At 60.2% G+C, this 12,802-nt stretch overlaps 1 protein-coding gene across 4 annotated transcripts in view; it reads left to right on the forward strand.

Annotated features, from left to right (window-relative positions):
• Positions 1–10,607, forward strand: part of ARHGAP22 (Rho GTPase activating protein 22) — a 209,245-nt gene extending 198,638 nt beyond the window's left edge. For all 4 annotated transcript variants that reach the window (XM_055119221.1, XM_004607398.2, XM_055119222.1 and 1 more), the window contains 5 exons: positions 640–772; positions 2,169–2,242; positions 2,740–2,861; positions 5,069–5,978; positions 10,047–10,607. In XM_055119221.1, coding sequence (XP_054975196.1) covers positions 640–772; positions 2,169–2,242; positions 2,740–2,861; positions 5,069–5,978; positions 10,047–10,275 — 1,468 coding nt within the window. In that variant the 3' untranslated portion in view covers positions 10,276–10,607. The remainder of the gene's footprint in view (positions 1–639; positions 773–2,168; positions 2,243–2,739; positions 2,862–5,068; positions 5,979–10,046) is intronic.
• The last annotated feature ends 2,195 nt before the right edge of the window (positions 10,608–12,802 follow it).

Genomic DNA, 12,802 nt, shown 5'->3' on the forward strand with positions numbered 1-12,802 from the left:
GAACACTGTAGGACTGAAACCTAATCATAAACTGCTTTGTGAGAGTCTATTTCACAGTAATTCAACAGCAACAACAAAAGAGTAGACAGGGAGTGTGTGTGGGGTGCTGGGGAGCTGGAAGTGCAGTGATGGACAGAGGTGGAGGCATCCAGTTCAGCCCAGAGGTCAGGGGGCAAAGGCCTGACCTATGACCTGCTGACCCTTGTGGTGGGACCTGGACTGTCTTTGGAGGAGCTGAGCAGCCCCCGCATGGCAGGCACATGTGACATGCCCTGTCCTTCTGTCCCATGCTGGGGACAGGGCTGGGACGAGGGAGCTCAGGCTTTGGCAGCAGTGCCTGTCCCCTCCCCGCCCCCCACAGAGCAACCCCCTGCCTCCCCGTGTCCGCATCCGAGGAAGGGAACTCTTCACCCCCACCCATGCCCTGGCCTGTGGTTGCTGCCCCAGAGCCAGCTGTGCGGGAGCAGGGCCTGAGGCTTCTGCCGCAGTGAGCCCAGGCAGGACTGAAGCAGACACGAGTCTGAGGAAGCTGCGCGCCGTCCTTTCCGGGCCTCTGTGCTCTCTCTGGGGGGCTGGGCCTTCTCTGCACGGGGGGCGGTGTGGGGGTTGCTTCCTGGACTTCACGCCCCTGCCCTGCAGCTCCACGGACGTGCACACCGTGGCGTCCCTGCTGAAGCTCTACCTCCGGGAGCTGCCCGAGCCCGTGGTGCCCTTCGCCAGGTACGAGGACTTCCTCAGCTGCGCCCAGCTGCTCACCAAGGACGAGGACGAGGTGAGGCACGGGGTGCTCATGCAGCCAGGGCCCAGCCTCTCGCTCTCCAGGGCACCTTGCTCCTGTCTGCACCCAGTTCTGAGGGTGAGGGTGCCTGCCATAGAGTGGGGGGTGTCGTGGGTCACCTGCCCTGAGGGGGTGTCCTGAGGCACCTGCTCTGTGGGGGGTGTCCTGGGTCACCTGCTCTGTGGGGGGTGTCCTGGGACATCTGTTCTGTGGGGGGGTGTCCTGGGCACCTGCTCTGTGGGGGGGTGTCCTGAGGCACCTGCTCTGTGGGGGGTGTCCTGGATCACCTGCTCTGTGGGGGGTGTCCTGGGTCACCTGCTCTGAGGGGGGGTGTGGGTGTCCTGGGACATCTGTTCTGTGGGGTGTGTCCTGGGCACCTGCTCTGTGGGGGGTGTCCTGGGTCACCTTCTCTGAGGGGGGGTGTCCTGGGGCACCTGCTCTGAGGGGGGTTGTGGGTGTCCTGGAACATCTGTTCTGTGGGGGGGTGTCCTGGGGCACCTGCTCTGAGGGGGATGTCCTGAGGCACCTCCTCTGTGTGGGGGGTATCCTAGGACATTTGCTGTGCTCTCTGGGGGTTATCCTAGGGTACCTGCTGTGCTGTGGGGGGTGTCCTAGGGTACCTAGTGTGATGTGTGGGGGTGTCTTTGGTACCCTGCCCCGTAAGTGTATGTTGGGGGGAATTATCAGAGTACTGTGTTCTGTTGTTTGGAGAGGGCTGGCCGGCATGTCCCCTTTCTGTGAAGGCCCTCCCTGATGTCACCCCATCTTCTCAAAGGGCCAGTCCCTCCTGAGCAGGCTGTGATCCCAGCCCTGCCCCAGGGCAGTCCCCAGCTGGGGCCACCACACAGGAAGTCACCCAGTCCCCACCGGCTCCTGCATCCATGGCTGCCCAGCCTGCCCCAGACCCTGAGAACAAGTAGGACCTTTCATCTGCTTCTCTCCTGCCTCAGCCCCAGAGCCTGCGAGCACTCCCAGGACAGAGGGGCCCCCTCCCCTCACCCCACAGGTGCCCACCGCTCTGCTCAGAGATGCACTGTTTACTCTCTCCGCAGCCATGTGGGAGATGAGGGTCTTTATCTGGCAAATATTTGAGCTTTGATAAGCAGGCTGAGAGCTGGCCCTGACATTCCTGTGTGGCCAGCAGAGGCGCACCCCTCTCGCCAGCTTCCCCGGAGACCCCAGCCCCGAGGGAGACAGTAGGCTGGGACTTCTGTTCACCTGGGGTATGGCCCTACCAGGAGATCTGGGTTCACCCCTGCGCCCCGGCCCCCTCAGCTGTTCCCTGAAGCAGCCCGGGCCTTTCCTTGACTGGGAGAAGCCGAGATGGAGAGTGGGGCCCGGGGCTTCACCACTGGTCGTTGACATGCTCATTCCCTCTTTCATTCTCAAGGGGACTCTGGAGTTGACTAAACAAGTGAGCAACCTGCCCCTGGCCAATTACAACCTGCTCAGATACATCTGCAAGTAAGTCGCTGGGTGCGCCGGAATGCCCCCTTTCATGTGCTCCAGTCCTGAGCTTCCAGGGGGGTGGGGCCCTGGGTCGTTCTCCTGCACCCCCATCCCCTGCAAGCCGCCCCGCCCCAACCAGCCCCAGGGAGCAGATGAGAACCCAGCCAGTCCCCGGAGCCCCGGGCACATCTGAGGGGATCATTCCAGAGGGGAGGGACATCACGTCCATCCTCCCTGTCTCCTCTGGGCCTTCTCCCTGCTCGTGCTCCTAGGGGGTCAGCCTGCGGACCTCCACAGAGGTTCAGGCAAGGGGGAGAGGGCAGACAAGACTCCCCTGGTCTCAGGGCCGTGGGAGGGGCAAGGTGGGGATCCAGCTCTTCCCCGGTGGTGCCTCGTCAGGCAGGGGAGCGGGGCCTTTGCCTCTGCCAGGCCTGGAACCATGAGAACCTGTGGAAGCAACTGGACCTGGGGTCCCAGCAGCCCCCCAAGAATCTGGCGTTCTTATCGCGCAGGTTTCTGGATGAAGTTCAGGCCCACTCAAATGTCAACAAGATGAGCGTCCAGAATCTGGCGACCGTTTTTGGACCCAACATACTTCGGCCACAAGTGGAAGACCCGGTGACCATTATGGAAGGTACGGGGTGGGAGGGGGGCACAGGGTGGCCCGTGGCTGGGTTTGGACATCCTCGAGGTCGGAGCAAGGCTTCAGCCATCACTGTCCCAGCCTGACCAGGCCAGCAGGAGGGGTGTCCCGGGGAACTCCAGCACTGGGGACTCAGCCAGAGCCTCGCTGGACTCCCCTCCCCCACGAGGGGGTTTTATAAAAGGACCAGGAACTGTGCCCTGTGCTGGCGGGTCACAGCAGGTCACAGGGTGAAAATGTGGTGTGTGGGGGAGCAGCTTCAGGGGAGGGAAGAGGTCAGCGCCCTTGCCCTTGAATACACACAGATGTTTCACTCCACTTAAGTCATTTTCAATTAAGGCGTCTCCAGCCCCTGGACAGCAGGGCTTTGCAAACCCAGGGAATTCCTGGCCTGTGCGAACTAATACTAATAGAGCGATGGGGACAGCTATCGGCATCTGGAATGAGACAGCCTCTCCCAAGTGTCATATTTGTCATCCCCGCACTTTAGTCTTCTCGAGCAGCTCGCCCTGAGGGGGTGTGAGGAGGTGGCTCAGGAAGAGTGTGTGCCCCGCCCTCCTAAGCACACACCAGCAGCACCCACACGCGCATTCTCATCACACATGCTGCACACACACCACACATACCACACACACACACTACACGTGTGTTCATACCACACATGCTGCGCGCACCCCCCACACCCCACAGGCGGTGCTCACATACATATATTCACACCACACATGCTATACAAGCACCCACCACACACATGTTCACACCATACACACTGCACACCGCACACACACATTGCACACCATACACACCCACTGCACAAGCACACAGTTATGTGAAGTGAAATATCCCCACACGCGGTCACACCACACACACTGCACACATACCATCCACACACTCGAACTACATGCCCCACATGCACACATACCACACAAGCGCTCATACTACGCACCACATGCACATACATTCACACCACACAGGCGCTCACACACCACGTGCCCCACACATACACACACCCCACATATATGCATACACCAACAGGCACACACACCACCCTCATACTCAGCACAGCACACCACACACCATCACCACCACACATGCACTACACACACACACACACACACACACACACACATGCACACCACAAAGCACACCACACCACACCACACACGCTGCAATCTTCTTAGTCTTGCTGCTCTGGGTCACTGCCCGGACTTTTAGGGAGGAAGTTTAGGCCTAGAGAGACCAGGTGACGTCTGAAGGGAGGGCCCAGGTGTGCTCCAAGGCTGGGACTGGAGACCCCTGGGAAGTGTCCCCAGGGCTGGGCGTGAGACTCCCGCTACACACACACAGGGCCATAGGCCAGTCGCATGGACATGGGACCAGGCCTCCCACAGCACCAGGCCCAGGGTGCTCCCCGCTTCTGGCCCACTGGAGCTTGGGGAGAAGAAGGGATGAAGAGCTTGCAGGGTGGGTGGACCGCAGGGCTGTTCTCTTTGCCCCCCAGCCAAGGGTGGGGTTCTTGGGGTTGATTCTCTTGCTGCGTCCCCCCTGGGTTCTGGCTGGGTCTCCTGCCCCTCTGAGGCCAGGCAGCTTGAGCAACCCCTGAACACTGCCCTCCCCTCCCGTGCAGCTCTTCCCACACCCAGCCCCCACTTGGCAGGGTTCCTGGTTTTCTACCCTAAGGGATCCTTCTCCTGCCTCCCCCACTACATGTTTCTCAGTTGCCTCAGTGGCAGCGCGTGGGCCCACCCGAGCACTCCACCTTTCTGGTTGCCTGGAATCCCCCAGGCCCTGCTCCTGGCTTGGTTGAGGGAAGCAGCAGAGAAGCAGGAGGCTCACAGGCGCTCTGGCTCTGTGCTGAGTCCCCGCATCACAGCCAGCTGCACCCGAGGGGTGGGGGGTGGGGATGTCTGCCTGTGCGTAAGCAAGAGCTCATCTATCTGTGACACCCCTTGCCCAGAGCCCTGTGTCCCCCAGAGAGCCGGGCACAGCCATCATGGGCAACAGGGGGTGTGATGGACTCTTCCACCCCCCAGTCCCCCCAGGGCCTGCTGGGCTGGGCTCAGACACAGTGACCCATCGGGGCTCCCAGCCTGCATGCAGCACTGGGCCTGGGCAGACCCGGGATACGAGGCTCCCGACCCAGCCGGCATTTCCGGGGTGCGGACTGGGCCTGATGCCTTTCTCACCCACTCTCCCGGCAGGCACTTCGCTGGTGCAGCACCTGATGACTGTGCTCATCCGCAAGCACAGCCAGCTGTTCACCGCCCGGGCCAGCGAAGGGCCCGCCTCGCCTCGGGGAGGCCCTCCGTGCACAGTGGGGTGGGGCTCCGAGGAGGGCCCGGGGCACAGCCAGCCTGAGCCCAGCAGCCCCACTGCCCCCAGCCTGCCCTCCCACCGGACCTCATCCCTGGACGGAGCCACGGTGGCCGCGCTCTCCAGGACCTCCCCGTCGGGCGCCGGGCTCCGGAGCGCCTCCGCTGCCGCTGCCGCCTCCGGGAAGAAGGTGCAGACCCTGCCCAACTGGAAGTCTTCCTTCCGGCAGTCGGGGTCCCGCGCTGGGAGCCCCAAGGTGGGCACCTCGTCCCTCGAGGTGCCCATCATCTCCTCGGGTGGGAACTGGCTCATGAACGGGCTGTCCTCGCTGCGTGGCCACCGCCGGGCCTCATCAGGGGACCGGCTCAAGGACGCCGGGTGCGTGCAGAGACTGTCCACCTACGACAACGTCCCCCCGGCCAGCCCCTTCCCCAGCACGCCCAGCGTGGCCAGCACGGCCTGGTCTGCGGCCTCGTCCTGTGGGGCCTCCGCTGCCGGCGGCTCCGTCAGCAGCTGCTCAGCCTGCAGGGCCAGCGACTCATCCGCCTGCAGCTCCCTGCACACCGAGGGGCCCCTCGAGCCCTCCCCCTTCCCCAGCAGCAGCGAGGACCGCCGGTCCCCGGACCTGGGCCACAGCCTGGACGAGGAGGGCACCGGCCTCAGTAGCGACCAACCCAGCGAGCCGGGCAGCCCCGCCCTGGACCGGGCACAGCACTCCGAGGCCCTGCACAGCCTGGTCACGGAGCTCAGGGCCGAGCTGGGCCGGCAGAGGACTGAGTACCAGATGAGCGTGAAAAGGTAAAGGGAGGCCGCCTGGCCCAGTGGCCCCCGAGGCGGCTCCCCTCCAGGCAGGCACAGGCCTCCAGGAGGCGGGGTCCAGGGCAGCTCCCCCAAAGGAGAGCCCAGCTGTCTGTCTTTCGGGGACGGTGTCCCCCCTGCTCCTCCCCGGCTTGGTGGCGAGCAGAGGGAAGGTGCCTGGGTCTGGGAAAGCTCCTGTGGCAGGGTGGACGGGTGAGTCGAAGGCAGATCCCAGGGCCTGCTCAGTGTCCACCCGCAACAGTGTCGGCCCCCAGCCGCCTGCCCTGCCCAGGACCACACGAAGTTTCCTGGGGCAGGGGTGGCTGTGTTGAGTCTGAACCAGCGGCTTGTTCCCAGGGGAGCCTGGCTGGACTCGGCTCCTGGGCATTCACCTGGGCAGGAGCCCCTCTCTGGAGGAGATGAGGCAGTGGGGCCCCAGAGGACAGCGGGAGTGAAGCCCGAGGCGGGGACTACAGGGAAAACCAAACTGATCCCTGAGTTGGAGGTCACCATGGCGTTCCCTGTAGTGGGAGAGGATGGGGGAGGGGGCCGTGGGCAGCGTGAAGCGGAGACTCTACAGGGCGAATCCATCACCGCAAGGTACCATGGGCCCAGACAATGTCAGAGATGCTGAAGCTGCCCGTTTCCCAGGCTCCGAGAGCCACCGAGAGCCTCAACTCTTGCTGTGTCCTCGGGGCCTGGTTTCTCCAGCTAAGCCTGTGACGGGCTCAGAGTCAGGCTGCCGGCACAGGCGCAGCTCGGGCATATCCCGAGACCTCCCCAGTCCCTTCTGTGACTTGGCTTGGGGGGGCCTGGAGGGTCAGTAAAGCTCCCCGAGAGCTGCCTTGTCTGTGGGGCCGAGTACTCTGGGCATCCAGGGAATACGTCTGCACCTGGCTGTCAGTGCAGGTGTGGCCCACAGGTATCTTACCTACCTCACGGGGACCCCCTTCCTCTGCACCCCAATTCCTGCTCTCCCCAACGAGGACTCACAGCACACCTTAAGCCAGAGTCTGTGCTTAAGGACGAGGACACAGGTTGCTTTTTTTTTTTATTATTTTTTTAAATTCAGTCACAAAGTTATTCATGATTGGATTTCAGTCATACCGTGTTTCAACAGCGGTCCCTTCACCAGTCAGTGTTTGCTTTCCTCCACCAATGTCCCCCAGCCCCCAATTGCCACCCATCCACCAGTCTGCTTCTGTGAAAGGCTCTTTTTCTTTTCTTTTTTTGTTTTTGGCTTGTTTTGGGGCCTCACCTGTTGATGCTCAGGGGTCTCTCCTGGCTCTGCACTCAGGAATCACTCCTGGCACCTCATGTGAGATGTCAGGGGGTCGGCCCCTGCAAGGTAAGCACCTACCGCACTGACTCTCTCTCTGGCCCATCCATTTTATTTTTTAAAATACGGTCTGCACTGTGATTTACGGTGCTGTTGCTGATCGGGTTCCATGCATAATGCTTCACTGCCTCTCAGCACCGCCTCCTCCTCCCAGTTGAATGCTTCCCTGGGAAGCATAGATGTTCGCTACATCAGAACCATAGATGTTTTGACCAAAGCAGGTGAAAATCTGCCTTCATTCTTTCTGATTTTTTTTTTGTGTGTGTCACACCTGATGATGCTCAGGGGTTACTCCTGGCTCATGCATGCAGGAATTACTTCCAGCGATGCTCGGGGGACCATATGGGATGCTGGGAATCGAACCCGGGTCGGCCGCATGCAAGGCAAACACCCTACCTGCTGTGCTATCGCTCCAGCCCCTGCCTTCATTCTTATTGGGAGGGAGAGGCCCTTATTTGGCACAGGAGGACAAGGAGACCACAGACAATGGCAGATTTAAAACTGGAACAGAGAGAGAGAGAGAGAGAGAGAGAGAGAGAGTGCACAGAGGCAGGCTGCTTGCATTACACTTAGCCCTGGCCCTGGCACCACATGTGGCCCGCCAAGCCCAGCCAGGAGTGACCCCTGAGCACTACCAGATGCAGTCCCAAAACCAAAAATAAAATGAAAAATAAATACAGCTCTATGGTGGGCTGTTGGCGAGCTGGTCTTAAATGCCCAAAGCCTCAAATTCAATTCTGCACATCTCATGCCGTCCCCCAAGATCACTGGGGGGCCCTAGTGGCCCCCAGTAGCTCTGGGCCTGACCAACATCACATTGGCTGACTGAGCATTAAGCCTTCTGGCCCAGTGGGTGAGCACTACCTGGGCCCTGTGAGCATTGCTTGGCTAACCTCGGCACCCCAATATTAGGAGGCTAGGTAGAAGAGAGCAAAGCCAGGTGTGGGTGAGGGTTAGAGGACACTGCTAGTGGGCCCGGAGCAATAGTACAATAGATAGGGCACTTGCCTTGCATGCAGTTGACCTGGGTTCGATCCCTGGCATCCCCCACCCCACCCCCAAGCCCTGCCAGGGGTGATCCCTGATCACAGAGTCAGGAATAAGCCCTGAGCACTGCCTGGTGTGACCCAAAACCAAAAAAAGACACTGCTGATGGGATCTGGTAAGGCGAGAAGTCTCTGGAGTCAGCAGAGGGTGAGGAGCCATGAGGAGCTGCAGGGTGTGGGGGAGGGAGGAGGAGGAAGGTGTGGGGCGGGCAGGGCCAGTGCAGTGATGGTCTGAGCTTTACTCCCAGCAAGTAGGGAAGGAGGAGCTACAGGAGCTGCCTCGCCCCTGATCCCGGGATTGCCCCCCCCCCCACCCCTGGGTTAAGGGCAGACAGACCTGTCAGGACACCCCAGGGCTGGGGCTGGAGTGACAGTGCAGCGGGTAGAGCATTTACCTTGTACACGGCTGAATCGGGTTCCATCTCCAGCACCCCATAACCCCCACTTCCTCCTCTGCCTGCCAGCCCTGGCAGAAGTAATCCCTGAGCACAGATCTGGGAGTTACACCTTGAGCACTAAAGCAAGACCAAAATCAAAAATTGGCGCGGGGGTGGGGTGGGGGGGAGGGGGTACGGAGTTCGGGACCTGTGGACTGGAGGCCTCACGGGTGTGGGAGGGGTAGCGCACTCTCATCCCTGGAAGGTGTTCAGGGACGGGGAGACTGGGCTGTGGAAGAGGGCTGGGGGCGGGGGGGGGGGGTCGCTGAGCCTCAGGTGCTCCCTGGGTGGGGTCTGGAACATTAGAGATGCTGGTTAGACTCTGTGGGGGAGGCGGGTGCCCAGGGAGAGAGTTCCTTCTGGGGTGCTGTTGCCCGGAGGTGGCTCAGAGTGGTGTGGAGGGAAAGAGGGAGGCCCAGGCCCCAAGGTCCAGAGCACTGGACAAGGCTGACCATTTGAGGGGACACACAGCCAGAGGAGCTGCAGCTAGAAGGGCCAGGGGCCCTGCTGCCCCCTCCTGGGGCGGGGCTGAGTTGGGGGGTTCCTTCCTGAGATCGCAGAAGGGAGTTGGGTGCTCTCGGATGTCCGTCCTGGACAGACAGGTCTCCCTGTCCTCACCCTGTGCTCTGGGAGGTCGGCCCCTGCGTTTCCAGAAGAGGACACGGGGCTCAGTTGCAGTGTCACTGTAGGAGCCTGGAGGTCGAGTGTGGGCTGGGCTGAGAAGCTGGTGGTCGGCCCCAGAGATGAGCTGCCCATGCGTGCGGTGCAGGGTCAGTGGCCACAGAAGCACGTGGGGCAGCTCCACGGCAGCACTGAGAGAACCTTCAGGCGAGGCAGGAGCTGGGTGGGAAAGACCAGCAAACGGAAGCGACAGCCCAGATGGAGTGGGCACCTGGGGCCACATGGGGTAGGGCAGCAGGAGGGGGCCGGAGTCCCTGGAAGAGCAGCGGTGAGGGGCGCAGTTCCTGCTCTTGGCCAGGGAGCCCCACTCAGGGCTGTTTGGCAGGGCCAGGGGATCAGAGAGTGCAGCTAGGACTCCTGGGGCGGGGGGCCCACACTGTTCTAGCCAGGGAGTTCCAGGGTCACCAGCTCAGGGACTATCGTCTCTCCAGCCCACAGGGGGAGGGAGGGGCGCGGAGAGAGGCCGGTGAGGGTCTCCCCACTCACAGCCTCCCGACCAGCTCCGTGCCCTCCTGGGAGCCCCGCCCGGCCAAATAAGCCCTGTCTCTCTCCTTGACTCCCCAAGACTGGAAGAGGGTAGCGCCGAGCTGAGGAAACGCATGTCCCAGTTGGAAGAAGAGCTGGACCAGGAGAAGAAGAGGTACAGCATGCTGGAGATCAAGTTGAGGAACTCGGAGCGGGCGCGCGAGGACGCGGAGAAGAGGAACCAGCTGCTGCAGAAGGAGATGGAGGAGTTCTTCTCTACCCTGGGAAGCCTGACTGTAGGGGCGAAAGGTGCCAAAGCCCCACAATAGAGCGGCAGGGGGTGTGTGTGTGCTCCCCTCCCGCTCGCCTTGCCTCCTCTCCGCCAACGCCGCGGGCGGCCGTGCAGAGCTGCCAGGCCTGGGCCTCCATGAGGCTGTTCCTGACCGCACCCCCCTCCCCACGCCCCCAGTTTCCAGGGCACGGGGGACCTCCCTCCCGCGCACCTCACACAGGTTCTGGATCCTGATCAACCAGTGGGGGACCTAGAGGGTGTCAGACAGGGCAGTGCCAGCGCCACCCAAACAGATGGCACTTGGGGTTCCTGCCCCCCCCTCCAGGAACCCTTGTGTTGTTTATTAAATTTGCTCCAAAAGCACGATGCCTACCTGTCTGACTCCTTCTTTGTGGTCATGCACCCAGGGGGGGCTGGCCACGCGAGCTCGGCTGGTGCCCCAAATGTTGGCAGCCCACAAGGTATCCCACGAGGAGCCTTCTGAAGCTTAGCACAGCACCGCGAAGAGCACCCCGCACCTGGGGCTCTGAATCTGAATCTGACGTCTGGCCCCGACTTCCTGACACCAGGCCCTTATGAGAGCTGCCTGGCCCTGCCCCAAGGCCAGAGCTAGTGAGCCAGCCCACTCTGTTCTCTGCTTCGGGACCCCAGGGGAGGGCTCAGGCTGTGCCCCCTTGAGAGAGTGCTCGTTCTCTCCCTTGCACACCTGTGCCCTTGCTCCTCCAGCTCATCTTCTCCTTCAAAGCTCCTGGACTGTGGAGTCTCAAGAAACTTGTCTCCCCAGGCCCAGGGAATGGCAGGGCCTGGACCCCTAGAGCTGTGTCTGCTCCCTGTGTGTCTCCAGGTCCCCTCTGGTGACTCGAGCAGTAACCTGAAGTGCTTCTTGGGCATCCTGGGCAATACTCTGGAGGCTTGGGAGACGCTTGGCCCAGTGCAATGCTGGGCCTGAGGAGGTGGCACTTCTTGGGCCGAGCAGCTCTGGGGGTCTCCAGGGCTATATCCAGTGGTGCTCAGGGAGCCATGTGGTGCCAGGGATTGAACTGGGGTCCTTGCACATTTGTGGCATGCACCCCTTTCTACTATTTGCTCCCCAGGCAGTGGTTTTGGGGGGTGGTCGAGGGGATACTGCCGTGCTCTAGCTTCTGACACTCTGCCAAAGTCCCTCAGGCACACCCACCTGGAGCTAGTGCTGAGGGAGAGCCAGCTCACACGGGCCCAGAGGGCTGATGTCCCGCCAGGAGGCCAAGGAGCATCCGTGGTGCACACTTTCTTACAACTCTGAGAGGAGGGAGGGGGAGAGCAGACCCGCTCCCTGCAGCCTTCTCTGAAAGAGAAAGTTTACTTTCCTCGCCGCTCAAGGAAAGATCATGCAGTGACAGACTCATAACCACCCATTCAGGGAAGGATGAAGGGGGTCAGGAGAAGGGTCACGAGAAGGACGGTGGGAACACCAGTCTAGGCCCTGAGTTCCCCTCACCACAGTCCTGGAAGTCTGCTGGATTTTAACCTGGCGATAAGTGCAGCCAGGCTACCAAAGGGACAGAGAAGATCAAAGGGGCTTCAAATGACGCAAAAGGGAGGTTGTCGGTCTTCTCAGTCACTAGCCAAGAGCTTGCCGGCAAGCCTTTTGCCAACACCAGCTCATAGTTTTGGCAAAACTGCCACCTGCTGGTCAAACTAGGATCTGCATGGGTAAGTTTAGCTCTGTTGGATCAATCCGTTTAACCCAGGCTCCCCATTCTGTCCTTAGAGCCCACTGACTTCTGTCTGTGCTGCCCGCTGAGCACTGAGCTGTCCCTCTCTGTTTGGTCCTCTTTAAGTGAGTTCCATGTTTGGAACTTATTTCCACACGACATTAGGTTCAACTTTTACCTAACATTGTAGGGATATGGCCACACTTCTCAACCCATTCCTCATTGTTTTTCTTTTTCTTTTTTTTTTTTTTTTTGATTTTTTAGGTCATGCCAGGCAATGCACAGGGGCTACTCCTGGCTCTGTACTTAGGAATTACTCCTGGCAGTGCTCAGGGGACCATATGGGATGCTAAGAATTGAACCTGGGTCGGCTGCATGCAAGGCAAACGCCCTACCCACTGTGCTATTGCTCCAGCCCCATCATTCCTCAGTGTTAACCAACTGTTTGTTAGTCAATGAGGAATGAGTTAGAGAAGATAGGCAATTCATTTTCCAAAAGCCTAACAATGGATTTAGACAAGTTGCTTTAAAAATTTACCAAAGAGTGAGAGAGAGCCCAAATTGAGTCCTGTTCCCAAGCCCCACATCCTGCAATATCTGGTCCAAAGCATGAATGTCACCAGCATTGGCCCTCAGGGCTACTTGAGTACCTTGGGGTAGGCAAGAGACCTGGAGGACATGCTGCGCATTGTTTGGGAGCCCCTTCCCCAAGGAAAGCTTGCCAAATTAAATATTGGACAAAGTATACAATTTTAGAAAACAGAGGGGTTTTTCTTCCCTTTTAAAATCTACAATTCTCATCTCAGACTTCTTCAAAGTGTTTTTAAATTTATATTTGAGGGGCCGGAGAGATAGTACAGCTGGTAAGGC

This window comes from Sorex araneus, chromosome 11, assembly GCF_027595985.1.
Source record: "Sorex araneus isolate mSorAra2 chromosome 11, mSorAra2.pri, whole genome shotgun sequence".
Lineage (NCBI taxonomy): Eukaryota > Metazoa > Chordata > Mammalia > Eulipotyphla > Soricidae > Sorex > Sorex araneus.